At 42.5% G+C, this 15,589-nt stretch overlaps 1 protein-coding gene across 3 annotated transcripts in view; it reads left to right on the top strand.

Annotated features, from left to right (window-relative positions):
* The first annotated feature begins 393 nt into the window (after window positions 1–393).
* LOC115138237 (ena/VASP-like protein) overlaps window positions 394–15,589 on the top strand; it is a 69,439-nt gene continuing 54,243 nt past the window's right edge. For 2 of the 3 annotated variants that reach the window (XM_029674891.2, XM_065025600.1), the window contains exon 1: window positions 6,053–6,393. In XM_029674891.2, coding sequence (XP_029530751.2) covers window positions 6,371–6,393 — 23 coding nt within the window. In that variant the 5' untranslated portion in view covers window positions 6,053–6,370. Of the gene's footprint in view, window positions 806–6,052; window positions 6,394–15,589 lie in introns of those variants that run through there. The other variant, XM_029674892.2, reaches the window with a different exon arrangement.

The raw sequence follows: 15,589 nt of genomic DNA, 5'->3' as shown, positions 1-15,589 counted from the left end.
TCGTTGTTTGGGTGTATGGAAACGGATGCAGAACACTCCCATTCAGAGTGAATGTAAAATGGTTTATGAATACACGTATGAATACAGTAAACACAGTGTTTGACAGTAAACACAATTTTTTTGGGACTGATTTTTGGTCCTCTTCTTGATTTACATTTTGAAATTCCAAAGTTTATTTTAGGTGTGTTGAAATGATGAAATGATTGGGAAAGGAAAGGTCTGATATTTACAATTGATGCAGGGTATAATATTTAGAATGAGTGATTATATTATAATCGAATTATGTTGTTCTGAGAGAGAGCGTGTGTGAGAGAGAGAGAAAGATGAGGGGGAGGAGGAGGAAGATGAATAGGATGCTTTTCTCGGTGGTCGTCGCAAGTGGGCAGCAATGGACCGGTCGCATGCTGATGTCGGCTATTTTATGAAATCTCCACTTTCCAAAATACCAGAAATACGGGGAAAATATGGCAACTCAGAGGCGCAGTCAACCACAATCCCCCCGTCTTCTAATTGAGACAACAGCGACCATCTTTTGAAAATGGAATTAAGGATACAAGAGAATAAGCGGAGTGCAAAGCTTTTGAGAGAGAAAGAGAACGTTCGTATCTTCATATTGCATTTCTCGCAACAGACTGACATTGCATTGCCAACAGGCATACATAATTGGTGTAGCCTACATTGGTGAAGGATCTTTTAGTTATAGTGAATTAGAACGTTCTGCTTTACAAACGGTCTGACAGGTAAACATCCACATACGTCCATTTTTTTCATGTCATCGTCTCATTGAATAGGAGAGAAAAATGAGGTAAGCAATTGCGCATGTTTTGGGTTTGCATTGTGGCATCATTTGTCAGAACGCGACATGTTCCTTTATAGTAATGTTTATGTGAACGTTTCCACTATATATTGTATATCAGTCATCACAACATGGTAGGCTACATTTTCAAAGTAGCCAATTCATACATTAGATAATTTAAACAATAGACAAATCCATTATTTGTGAAGGATCACTGGTAAAATGAACTACAAAAACCCCTTTCTGCGTTTGCAAACATTGCTGCACGAGGGCGATGCGCGCAAATTGGTGGCAGAACAAGGGTGCTGTTCTTCTAGAACTATATTTACATGTTGCTTAGGTGTGCATTTCACATTACTTTTGAGGCTCGTAAGAATGTCCTGCTTAATATGTTTGTTTTTTAAGTATAATGGCTCTTTGGCCATTTTACTGGTCTAGCTAACAATTGATGCATCCAAAATAGTCATTTTGTAAAGATCCCAAACAAATAGTCTTAGCAATTGTTCAAGCAAGAAGCAAAACATCACTGTAAGCATAACCCCAAAACGTTTTTGTTTCGAAGTAATAACTTAAATCTAGCCTATGGCCACAGATGGTGATGGCTTTCTTACTGCCGCCAATAGTCGCGCGTGAAGTCAGTGTGTCCTGTACAGGAAAGGGGTTTATAGAGTAGCCTACAGAACTATGGAATCAACCTTTTTTCCTTCTCTAGTCCATAGCATACTATTCCATTCATCTTTCTTCTGTACACACCTATCCATTTCCTTTATTGGATTGTCTGCATGAAATAGCAATGTTGTCATTGAAAGGAGACCACACAAACTATTTTATTGACTGGTTTAGCTGCATTTATTTATTTTTCTTTGGGGGGTAGATCAGCTTTAATAATGCAGATAGACTGGCTTCCATCAATGTAACTGTCTGCATCATTTCCAATCCCCCATATTTTTTGTAAATGTATAAAATGCAGTGCCTACGGAAAGTATTCAAACCCCTTGACGTTCCACATTTCGATACATTACAGCTTTGTTCTAAAATGAATTAAATAGTTTGTCCCTCATTCTACACACAATACCCCATTAATGGAAAGCAATAACAGGTTTTTAGAAATGATTGCAAATTTATTTTAAAAAAGTACAAAAAACAGATCACATTTACATATGTATTCAGACCCTTAACTCAGTATTTTGTTAACACCTTTGGTAGGGATTACAACCTCGAGTCTTCTTGGGTATGGCGCTACAAGCTTGGCACATCTGTATTTGGGGAGTTTCTCCCATTCTTCTCTGCAGATCCTCTCAAGCTCTGTCAGGTTAGATTGGGAGTGTCGCTGCACAGCGATTTTCAAGTCTCTCCAGAGATGTTAGATCGGATTCAATTCCGGGCTCTGGCGAGGCCACTTGGCTGTGTGCTTAGGGTTGTTTTCCAGTTGGAAGGTGTACATTCTCCCCAGTCTGAGGTCCTGATTGCTATGGAGCATGTTTTCATGAAGGATCTCTCTGTACTTTGCTCCGTTCATCTTTCTCTCGATCCTGACTAGTCTCCCAATCCCTGCCGCTGAAAAACATCCCCACAGCATGATGCTACCACCACCATGCTTCACCATAGAGATGGTGTCAGGTTTCCTCCAGACGTGACATTTGGCATTCAGTTCAATCTTGGTTTCATCAGACCAGATAATCTTGTTTCTCATGGTCTGGGTCCTTTAGGGGCCTTTTGGCAAATTTCAAGTGGGTAGTCATGTGCCTTTTACCGAGAAGTGGCTTCCGTCTGGCCACTCTACCATAAAGGCCTGATTAGTGGTGTACTGAGATGGTTGCCCTTCTGGAAGGTTCTCCCATCTCCACAGAAGAGCTCTGGAGCGCTGTCAGAGTGACAATCGGGTTCTTGGTCACCTCCCTGAGGCCCTTCTCCCCTTATTGCTCAGTTTTGCCGGGCGGCAAGCGTCTTGGTGGTTCCAAACATCTTCCATTTAAGAATGACGGAGGTCACTGTGTTCTTGGGGACCTTCAATGTTGCATAAATGTTTTTGTACCCTTTCCCTTTCTCAGAGCTCTACGGACAATTCATTCGACCTCATGGCTTGGTTTTTTCTCTGACATGCACTGTCAACTGTGGGACCTTATATAGACAGTTGTGTGCCTTTCCAAATCATGTCTAATCAATTGAATTTACCACAGGTGGACTCCAATCAAGTTGTAGAAATGATCAATGGAAACATGATGCACCTGAGCTCAATTTTGAGTCTCATAGCAAAAGGTCTGAATACTTATGGAAATAAGGTATTTCAATTTTTAATAAGTTTGCAAAAAATTCTAAAACCTGTTTTTGTTTTGTCATTATAGGTTGTGAGTAGATTGATGAGGAAAACATGTAATTTAATCAATTTTAGAATAAGGCTGTAACTTAAACTTAAAAATGTGGAAGATCTAGCAAGATCGTATCTATTTTTGCCAACTGTCTATTAAAATGTATTGTAGTAAGATCATTTATTTATTTTGGGATATAAATATCGAGTATGTCCACTTCACCGTCACACTATTTATTGGTAAACTACACAGTAAATGTAAAAGTTGTATTTTTTAGTGATCCAATATCTAGCTGCATCATTATGGTAGATCAGCTCAGTCAACAAACAACAACACACCTAAAGATTAGTAGAGACAATAGAATGATTGAGAGCTTTGACACAAATTACAGTTCTCAGCTCTCTGGGTGGAGAAAGAATATTGAAAGGCTACTGCCTTAAAGTGTCAAATAAATCCTGTGCCCTGTGGGTCAATTGTATTTTGGGACCTTCGGTTATGTTGGTATGCAGCAGCCTATACAGTCACCAAGACCTGAATAGCCTACCTGAATACTCTACGGAAAAATACAGTAGGGAGTCTGTAAATCTATCTGTGCAATCTCTATCTGCTTGTGAAAACCAAAGCAATAATTCAAGAATTTTTGAAAAATGTAACTAGGCATGTCAGTTAAGAACACATTCTTATTTACAATGATGCCTTACCAGGCAACAGTGGGTTAACTGCCTTGTTCAGGGGTAGAACAAAATATTTTTACCTTGTCAGCTCTGGGAATCGATCCACCAATGCTCTAACCACTAGGCTACCTGCTGCTCCAGATTTGAAGCTTTGGATATTCTCTGACAGATGGACACAGGTGTAGTTCCTTGTCCTATACTCTTTGTTTTTAGATGTTTGCTCATCAGCATGTGCAGGGCACTCTTTTGTGTGTGAACTATTTGTGGTTGCACATGTGATTGTCTTCATGGTGACAGTGATGGCATGTATGGCTGTATATGCGCTCATGGAGCTGTATAGAGCGAAGAGTTATGGCTTTATATTAACACAGTCGAATGCGCTACAGCGGTCAAATGTTATATTCCCACGAAGTACATCAGACTAATATTAAACACGGGTAGCTATCAGACTAACCCTAGTGTACACACACACACACACATACCACGTGTGGTCATGCTTTCTTTGTAGCCATTTGGCACCACTGTGACGTTGTTATAGACCTAAGGCACAGCTTTCCATTTACCCCAAATGATGAAAGATAGATAAGGTACATCCTGATAAACACTGCACAGAAAAATGTCACATTGTTCTAAGGATACATCCCCATGCCTCCAAATCTGCTGGAGTGTAACATCACTGAAACGCAGTTGATACATGTTTGACAAGTTGATGCATCTCATTTAACACCATAGCATACATGTATTATATGATTCATATATTGTCTCATTGTATAGAGGGATGAATGTGTGTAAGTGTCTTATATCATGCTTTTTGAAGCTCTCCATGTGTCCTGTAACCTATGTCTCACCAGAAGCTGTTCTTTCAGTCAGGAAGCCAAAGGGAAGTCTTACATCTTCAGAAGGACACAAGGTGACTGGAAAGATTTAATTAAATGATTTATTCAACCTCAGTGCTTCCATTGCAGCCACTGCACTCCACTGCTGTCCTATGCACGACTATTTATAGCTTTAGCATTAGTGTTTTATCATGCTATGATGACTTTGTATTCTCCCTGCCAGCCATACTCAGTCATTGCATATGGAGAAAATCTCCTGGGAAACGTTAATGCAGAATGATTTTTGAGCGCGGTTACCACGGTGACTCATCTGCCGGAAAAAAAGGTAGCTGGCGATGTGAAAACGCTGAGTTATAGGTTTTCCTGTAGGCTTTTCAGATTAGTGGCTTCTCGTGTGATCCAGCTCGACGAGCCCTAACCTTATCATATGCATCGTATTCTACTAAAGATGATGTCCTCTGCAGTTTATTGATGAAGATCCAGATTCCGCTTCTTGTATTCCCACTCCATGTAGAAACCAACCATACATGTAGAAGAGTCCTTATTTTGCATGTTGTTTTCAGTTTGTGTGTGTGTGTGTCAGGATCATCATCAGAACACCCAAAACACCCTGGTTCGACTGTCTGTTGGACTATAGATTCCCACTAGCATATTGTTTCATTGTAGTAGCAATTAACCCTATATATGGCTCCTTGAAGGCTCCTTGAAGCAATGAACCTAAACCCTCCTTTGCAGGGCTGAGAGAATGCTTTTTGTTTTCCACACTTTGCTTTGTTGCATAGCAGTTTATTGATCTATGCTTGCATCAGACTGATGGAATCTCATTGAGGAAGAATCCCCCTAATTAACGATGCCATAAATAACTGCAGTAACACTAAGTGTAGAAGCTGTGCAGTGGCAAATAGGTCAAGTGAAAGTCATGAAAAACCTGCTTATCCATATTAGGCATATTAGGATCTGTCAGAAATTAGGCTAAATGACCAGAGTTTTAATTTATTTGGCAACAGAATGAAATTAATCAAATGTTAATGTGAAATTGTGTAGGTATTTCAGCAAAAATACTAAATCTAAGATAGGTGCATGTGTGACAGTGTTGCCAGGAGACATTTTTACAAGTTCCTATCATGCCGTTGGACTGGTCCCTGATCTGCTGTTTGGCATTGACAAAGACTATAGTCGTTGGCTATAGAGCACAAACAGATCTGGGACCAGGCCAGCATGCCGTGCTTATACACTGGTTACAGGGATCATGTGGCTCTTTCAGTGCTTTCAATGGGCGAGACTCCTCAGAAGCAGATAGGCTATACAGACCTCCAATCCTTTGAGTGGACGTGGGTATAGGCAAGGTGACTGGGCTGGCGTGATCACATGTTCTCTGTTCTCTCTCTCATTCTCTCTCTCTGACTCTCTCTTACTGACTTTCTCGCACGCACTTGCTATCGCCTTCTCTCTCTCTCTTTCCCTTCCTCTCTCACTCTCAGACAAACACACTGTCACGCTCACTCCTTCCATTTCTCTTCACTCACTCTCTAAGCCAGCTGCTCTCTTTTTCCTTCACATCAGTTTAATGAGGATCCTTGTGCTTCTAGAATGATTATTTATTTTTACCTGTCTGAAGAAGATAGAAGATGAGGTGTGCGTTCCACATACTCTCCAGTCTCACTAATGCTTTCCTTTCCATGTAATCTCCGCCACTTTTCATTTTATGCAAAAGGATTTCACTTCTACCTCCTCCATTGACACCACCTGCCAACCATGTATTCCTTTGATGACTTCGGGTAAGGATAATTGCCTTTCTCACTGTGTTGCTTTTGCCTTGTCCATCTGCCTCAGAATTTTCTGTTTATAGTATATGTTCAGGAATAGGCTTGACTTTCTCATCCAAGATGAGAAATGGTTTTGGTAGCTAGTTATTAAAAATAAAACTGAAGTTGCTCTCTGCCACAGGGTGGCAGGTAGCCTAGTGGTTAGAGTGTTGGGCCAATAACCAAAAGGTTGCTAGATCAAATCCCTGAGCTGACAAGGTAAAAATTCTCCTTCTGCCCCTGAAGTAGTCAGTTAACCCACTGTCATTGTACATTTGTTCTTAACTGACTTGCCTAGTTAAATAATAAATAAATAGTTCAATATTTTACTATTCAGGTGTGAAGTGTATTGATCAGAGATGTGATTGGACAACAATGTAAATACAATAATATCAAATGCTTATGGCCTAGAAGAAAATGGTTTTGGTAGGTAGTTCCTATACAACACGGAATCTCTGTTTTCAGCTCGGTAAGAAACCATTGGCTGTTTGTGTCAGTAAAAACACTGAACAGTTCCAAGGAGTGTTTCCTTCAATCCACTGAGCTGAGACTGCAGCCAGCTGTTCAGAGGAATGAGTTTGATAAATCTCTCCATTCTTCCCAGAGGAAAAGGAGATGAGTTTCAATCAGTGTGTCAGCTTTGCCTCAGAGAGGATTGATCCCATCTTACGCTTGTATACAGACTGTCCATGCTCAGGAATGCTAAGCTAATGCTAATTTGTGTAGTATGGTGGGATTCCCACCACAAGCTAGCTGGGTCTCAAAAACAAAGGAGATTAGAAAGACTGGCACCAGGGTTGGGGTCAATTCCATTTCAATTCAGTCAATTCAGGAAGTAAACTGAAATATAGGGGAATAGGAATACTTCTTGAATTGAAATGGAATTGGCCCTGACTAGGACATGGTGATTTGTGAGGATTGGATTTTTAGGGTTGTGTTCATTAAGTGCCAAACGGAAGGGAAAAAAACAGAGTTAAACAGGGAAGGACATCCTGCTACAGTGCCCTATTGAACACAACCCAGGTGATGTCGTCAGTATGCGGGAAGAATAACCTAGGGATGCTTTATATGACATCACTGGGATTTTACAACCTTGTTGTGTTTGTGCATTGTTTGTTGATTTGGAGTAGGGGAATGTAGCTGTTTTATGACTTTCTTGATAAGGTCCAATGCCATGTTTCACACATTTAATTTAATTTTTTTATTTTACTAGGCAAGTCAGTTAAGAACATATTCTTATTTTCAATGACGGCCTAGGAACAGTGGGTTAACTGCCTGTTCGGGGCAGAACGACAGATTTGTACCTTGTCAGCTCGGGGATTCGAACTTGTAACCTTTCGGTTACTAGTCCAACGCTCTAACCACTAGGCTACCCTGCCGCCCCTTAGGACTGTGGACAAATCTTACAACTGACTGTAAGCACAATGATGCCAGGAGTAACAGTTTTAGGAACCTTGTCACTTGACAAACTGAATGCATTTACTGCCAAAGTGAACTCAGTTGGAGACCGCTTAACATTTTAATGGTATAATAACAAGCTTATAATATATATTATCCTTATGAGCTTGTGAAAATTGCATTTGGTCGAAAATAACAGTTCATATAGAATGACAAGCATATTGATTTCACTCTGGTCAGGGATCTGCATTCAGGAGGCACAACAGGGCCTGACAACCCTGGGGAGCTTTGCTGTTGCTGAACCTACAGTTATTGGCTTTTAAACTACCTCAGCCTCTCTCTCCCCCCTCTCTAACCCTAACTACCCCTGCTCTCGTTCTCTCTCTCTGGCATTCTCTCCCCCTCTGCTATCTTCCTTACCTTTCAGTTGACAACAGACCCATAACATCAAACAGATAAGTTGTGTTAGCTGCTAGCCTAACTCCCTAGTGGTAGTGCTTCCTCAGGCCCTTAACTAGCTAGTCACTACAGTACCAAATTAGCTGAATTTCCCTTTAAGGATAATGATTAGTGACAGATAGGGACCTGCAGTTACAGAGGGCTTGGGGTGGGGGAAGGGCTGGATCCAGTAGCCATGTGTCTACTACTTACTTACCCCTTTCTTATCCTTGGTGATCACACACCATGTCATTACTGCAATTCCTTAAAGTTTGGAAGACTTGAGATGACCTACCCATCTCTGATGTGTCTCTATCCAATGTTTGATACCAACAATATCTTTGCCACAGGCTATATGTTAGCATCACTGATCACTGAGTTTTTTTTTTATTCTTGGAGCGACAGAGTCACTTATAGTAATTCAGCTTGACAATGGCCTATGTTCAGCCTAGTTCGTCCCAATACTCTGCCCACCAATCCTAACTGAGGAGGACTAATTTAACCAATCCAAAACAGTGGTTCAACCCATAGTGGTGCTCTCACCCTCAGCGACTCCATGTCAACTAGTCAGAGTATAGCGTAGCTATCATAATAACATTTGAGATTGTTCCGCTTTTTTTCTGACACAACAAGAAATTGTGTTATTGAGGGTGTAGAGGGTTGGAGGACGAAGCATGGGACGGCTCATCCACACAGTGCAGTTTAGAGACGGCCCCCTGGCTCATATGTCAACCACCCACCATTACTCAAATCACAACATTCCATTTCCAATTAAGTTGTATGTGTCATGGTACTTTATGTCTACTGAGATGTGTGTATGTGTGTGTGCTTGCGTGTACAGTGCATTCAAAACGTTTTCAGACCCCTTGACTTTTTCCACATTTTGTTACGTTAAAATGGATTAAACCGTGTTTTTTACTCATCAATCTACACACAATACCCAATAATGACAAAGCAAAAACAGGTTTTTAGAAATGTTTGCAAATGTATTAAACATAAAAAGCTTAAAGATCACATTTACATAAGTATTCAGACCCTTTACTCAGTACTTTGTTGAAGCACCTTTGGCAGCGATTACAGCCTTGAGTCTTCTTGGGTATGACGCTACATGCTTGGCAAACCTGTATTTGGGGAGTTTCTCCCATTCTTTCTGCAGTTCCTCTCAAGCTCTGTCAGGTTGGATGGAGCATGTCGCTGCACAGCTATTTTCAGGTCTCTCTAGAGATGTTAGATCGGGCTCAAGTCTGGGCTCTGTCTGGGCCCCTGAAGGACATTCAGACTTGTCCTGAAGCCACTCCTGCGTTGTTTTGGCTATATGCTTAGGATCGTTTTCCTGTTGGAAGAACCCCCCAGTCTCAGGTTCTGAGCGCTCTTGAGGAGGTTTTCATCAATGATTTCTCTATACTTTGCTTTGTTCATTTTCCCCTCAATCCTGACTAGTCTCCCAATCCCTGCCGCTGAAAAACATCCCCACAGCATGATGCTACCACCACCATGCTTCACCGTAGGGATGGTGCCAGGTTTCCTCCAGACGTGACACTTGGCAGTCAGGACAAAGAGTTTCATCTTGGTTTCATCAGACCAGAGAATTTTGTTTTGCATGGTCTGAGTTCTTCAGGTACCTTTTTGCAAACTCCAAGCGGGCTGTCAAGTGGCTTTCGTTTGGCCACTTGACCATAAAGACCTGATTGGTGGAGTGATGCCGTGATGTCCTTCTGGAAGGTTGTTCTGTCAGAATGGCCATCGGGTTCTTGGTCACCCGATGGCCCTTCTCCTCCGATTGCTCAGTTTTGGCTGGGTGGTCAGCTCTAGGAAGAGTCTTGGTAGTTCCAAACTCCTTCCATTTAAGAATGATGGTCCAATGTGTTCTTGGGGACCTTCAATGCTGCAGAAATGTTTTTGTACCCTTCCCCAGATCTGTGCCTCAACACAATCCTGTCTCAGAGCTTCGACGTCATGGCTTGCTCAGACATGCGCTGTCAACTGTGGGACCTGTATATAGACAGGTGTGGGCCTTTCCAAATCAAGTCCAATCAATTGAATTTACCACAGGTGGACCCCAATAAGGTTGTAGAGACATCTCAAGGATGATCAAAGGATACATGATGCACCTGAGCTCAATTTTGAGTCTCATAGCAAAAGGTCTGAATACTTGTAAATACGTTTTTTTCTTTCTTTTTTTTTGTAAGAAAATGTGCTAACGTTTCTCAAAACCTTTTTTTGTTTTGGCATTATGGGGTATTGTGTGTAGATTGATGAGGATGTGTATTTATTTCATCGATTTTTGATGAAGGCTGATACATAACAAAAATGTGGAAAAAGTCAAGGGGTCCGAATACTTTCCGAATGCAATGTATATGATTGTCTGTATGTAGACTAATTGACTTGCGTGCCAGACAGATCAACTATATGTATTTGACCTTATTCAGAGTGCAAACACTCATCACTCCATCATTGTCCTATTGTCTTCATTGTAAATCCAGTGCTGGATGGCACAGCAAGGGGCATCCCAATTAAAACAGACTACGAACAGGCCCTGCATGCTGGGTGGCCATGGCGACATGCGCGCACACACACACACAATCTGTAAATTCTCAGTGTGTGTATGTTTGGTCTACACCCTGTCACAGCTGGGTGGGGGGTTGGGGTAGGATATAGGCTAATATCCCAGAGGCAAACAGAAGAACAACAGGAGGACAACAGCACTCAGGGGGTGATGCCTACAGGAGCAGCACCACTAGGAGCATCAGCCATCTGTAATATGATCACAAGCCGTCTGCAGCAGGCCCTACAACAGGCCTTTCAGTGACCTCATCGTCGCTAATCTCTTTGTTGCTGGATTTGTGTTTACTCTGCACTCAGACTAGAAAAAAAGGGGCATATTTGGGGGGGTTTGTGAGAGTCCCCTCTTAATGAAAAAAAAAACAGTTTTATGACTACTGTCAAGTTGTTCCCTGATGGGTTTGAATAATCTTTTGAGGATAATAAAACAACTGATCTGTAGAGTTACATTTTAAAGTGTGGTATGGCATTCTGGAAGCAAGCCCAGTAATGTGACAGTTTTGCAACAAATACAAAGAAGGTGTTTTTCAAAAAGAAGTGTTTTTTTTTGTAATCAATATGGATAGCCACCAGCTCCAAGCACTACGGTTCTACATGCCTCAGAGTGTCAGTGATTCTGGACTCTTCTACAGCAACTACTCAGCCAGGTTGGTTGTGCATTCATTTGGCAACACTTCATGATCATTAAGGAATAAGCATTAATACATGTTTTTTTTAACAGTTTGCAAGTTGTTAAAAAGTATTAATAAGCATTTATACATACCGGTATGTAATTAATGTTTTTAAGAAGAATAACCAACACATTTTACTATGGCCAATTGGCAACTGTTAGGGAGTTAATGAGAGTGACTTAGTTATTCTAAACAAAAAACTAAAACATTGTAAACTTCTAATGCTAATGTCACTATAGATTATAATTCATACAGCAGCAAATCCCCTGGTGTTAAAATGTTAAATGGACCTTAAATATGCTGAATTCATCTCTGAGTATTCTACCATTTAAAAACAGTATTTTATTATTGATTGAAAGGCATTTATTTCACTGGAATTGTAATGCAAACACAAATGTTTTGCAGATGTAAGTGATTGACAGAACTTTTGAACATTTCTATTTTGACCTACTGAGTACTAACAAAGGTAGCTTCTTCATCCAGGGAATGACAGATGGACTTGACTGAAATGACATGGAAAATTACTGAAATGACCTTGTGACTGAAATGACTGCCTGACTAAAATGACCATGTGGCTGAAATGACACATCCAAAGGAATCTAATATAGTCTCTAATCATTCTAATGTATTAACCCCCTGGTGTTAACATTATATGTTAAAGCAACCAACATCCACCCACTGATCATGATGAGAATAGAACAGCATGTGAATGCTACACTGAACAATCTTTTTTCAGGGTGCACTATATTCTCTGAATCTCTGAAAAGACACTGTATAAGGAACCATTTTTAATTTACACTCGTATTGAAGCACGGCTTCAGGCTAAACTCAACTCCAATGCCCTTCTTATGTTCCTCCTGAAAAGATGGATGGAATGTTTTGTTGCTGTTCCAGATGGAGATGGCTGTATACAGTGAAGACTACTGTTCACCTGGTTTCAGATCTGTTTGTGCTGTCTATAATAGGAGTTGGCTATACAGCACAACTGATCATGAATACAGTACAACTGATTTGGGACCAGGCTTACAGTAGCCTTCACTTTCCTTTAAGCATGCATTGTGCATATGACATCATGCTGGTTGCTTAGTGAGTACTGCTTCCTCCTGATTTGGCTCGCACCAAGGCTCAAACCCAGGACTGCCTTGCTAGCACACATAACCACCCTCCCAAAGCATCTTACCAGTCAGCAACACTTGAAAAGCTAGCTATTTGCTGGTGCAAGTTGGGACTCTTCAAGCTGAGGAGTAAGTTTCACACATCCCCATGTGCTACACATACATTAGAGACTGGTAATTAAACCTGATTAAGTCGAGAATATGTTTTTGTAGTGTCAAATGGAAATTTGCTCACCTAACTGTTACCTCGACTTTTGTCTAGTTTGCGTGACACTAGTTTGGACTAGAGGTCGACCGATTAATCGGAATGGCCGATTAATTAGGGCCGATTTCAAGTTTTCGTAACAATCAGAAATCGGTATTTTTGGACACCGATTTGGCAATTTTTTAAATTATTTTTTTTACACCTTTATTCAACAAGGCAAGTCAGTTAAGAACACTTTCTTATTTTCAATGACGGCCTAGGAACGGTGGGTTAACTGCCTTGTTCAGGGGCAGAACGACAGATTTTTACCTTGTCAGCTATGGGATTCAATCTTGCAACCTTACGGTTACTAGTCCAATGCTCTAACCACCTGATTACATTGCACTCCATGAGGAACCTGCCTGTTACGCGAATGCAGTAGCTCTAACCACCTGATTACATTGCACTCCATGAGGAGCCTGCCTGTTACGCGAATGCAGTAAGAAGCCATGGTAAGTTGCTAGCTAGCATTTAACTTATCTTATAAAAAACAATCAATCAATCATAATCACTCGTTAACTACACATGGTTGATGATATTACTAGTTTATCTAGCGTGTCCTGCGTTGCATATAATGGATATAATGGTGCACATTTGCAAAAAAGGACTGTCGTTGCTCCAACGTGTACCTAACCATAAACATCAATGCCTTTCTTAAAATCAATACACAGAAGTATATATTTTTTAACCTGCATATTTAGCTAAAAGAAATCCAGGTTAGCAGGCAATATTAACCAGTTGAAATTGTGTTACTTCTCTTGCGTTCATTGCACGCAGAGTCAGGGTATATGCAACAGTTTGGGCCGCCTGGCTCGTTGCGAACTAATTTGCCAGAATGTTACGTAATTATGACATAACATTGAAGGTTGTGCAATGTAACAGGAATATTTAGACTTATGGATGCCACCCGTTAGATAAAATACGTAACAATTCCGTATTTCACTGAAAGAATAAACGTTTTGTTTTCGAGATGATAGTTTCCGGATTCGACCATATTAATGACCTACGGCTCGTATTTCCGTGTGTTATTATGTTATAATTAAGTCTATGATTTGATAGAGCAGTCTGACTGAGCGGTGGTAGTGTCACGCCCTGGTTGAAGTATATTGTGTTTGTCTTTATTTATTTGGTCAGGCCGGGGTGTGACATGGGTTTATTGTGGTGTGTTTTGTCTTGAGGTTTTGTTAGGTATTGGGTGTGTGGCTTAGTGGGGGTATCTAGCCAAGTCTATGGCTGTCTGGAGTGGTTCTCAATCAGAGGCAGGTGTTTATCGTTGTCTCTGATTGGGAACCATATTTAGGCAGCCATATTCTTTGAGTGTTTTGTGGGTGATTGTTCCTGTCTTTGTGTTTGCACCAGATAGGGCTGTTTCGGTTTTTCACATTTCATTATATTTGAGTTATTTCATGTATAGTTTATTTTTCATTAAAGAACATGAGTAACCACCACGCTGCATTTTGGTCTGCTTCTCCTTCACCACAAGAGAGCCGTTACAGAATCACCCACCACAACTGGACCAAGCGGCGTGTCAACAGGCAGGAGCAGCAGGTGAAAATACAGCGGCAGCAGGAGATACGTAATAAGGAATTCTGGACATGGGAGGAAATCCTCGACGGGAGAGGACCCTGGGCTAAACCAAGGGAGTGTAGCCGCCCCAAGGTGCAGCAGGAGAAGAGGCAACAGGAGCAGCCCAAAGAGAGTACGGTTTGGACTACAAGAGTATGGACTATACTTCTTGGGAGGAGATAGACAGGTGGGCGGTCGACCCAGGGAGAGTGCCGGAGCCCGCCTGGGATTCGATGGAGCAGTGCGCGGAAGGTTATCGGAAAATGGAGTTGGCGAAGCAAGCACGGCGGCGCGGACGGAAGCCTGAGAGTCAGCCCCAAACATTTCTTGGGGGGTGGCTCACAGGGAGTAGGGCTACGCCAGGTAGGAGACCTGCGCAAACTCCCTGTGCTTACCGGGGGGCTAGTGAGACCGGGCAGGCACCGTGTTATGCTTTGGAGCGCACGGTGTCCCCAGTGTGGGTGCATAGCCCGGGGCGGTACATTCCAGCTCCTCGTATCGGCCGGGCTAGAGTGGGCATCGAGCCAGGTAAGGTTGGGCAGGCTCGGTGCTCAAGAGCTCCAGTGCGCCTTCACGGTCCGGTCTATCCAGTACCACCTTCACGCACCAGCCCTCCGGTGGCAGCTCCCCGCACCAGGCTTCCTGTGCGTGTTCTCGGCCCAGTCCCACCAGTGCCAGCACCACGCATCAGGCCTACAGTGCGCCTCGCCTCTCCAGCGCTGCCGGTGTCTCCCACCTGTTCAGCGCAGCCAGAGCCTTCCTCCTCTACAGCGCTGCCGGAGTCTCCCGCCTATCTAGCGCTGCCAGAGCCTTCCTCATCTCCAGCGCTGCCGGAGTCTCCTGCCTGTTCAGCGCAGCCAGAGCTGCCAGCCTGCATGGAGCAGCCAGAGCTGCCAGTCTGCATGGAGCAGCCAGAGCTGCCAGTCTGCATGAAGCAGCCAGAGCTGCCAGTCTGCATGGAGCAGCCAGAGCTGCCAGTCTGCATGGAGCAGCCAGAGCTGCCAGTCTGCATGGAGCAGCCAGAGCTGCCAGTCTGCATGGAGCAGCCAGAGCTGCCAGTCTGCATGGAGCAGCCAGAGCTGCCAGTCTGCATGGAGCTGCCAGTCTGCAAGGAGCTGCCAGTCTGCAAGGAGCTGCCAGTCTGCACGGAGCCGCCAGAGCTGCCAGTCTGTAAG

Source organism: Oncorhynchus nerka, linkage group LG12 (genome assembly GCF_034236695.1).
Source record: "Oncorhynchus nerka isolate Pitt River linkage group LG12, Oner_Uvic_2.0, whole genome shotgun sequence".
Taxonomy (NCBI): Eukaryota; Metazoa; Chordata; class Actinopteri; order Salmoniformes; family Salmonidae; genus Oncorhynchus; species Oncorhynchus nerka.
This window is presented reverse-complemented; position numbering and strand designations above follow the sequence as displayed.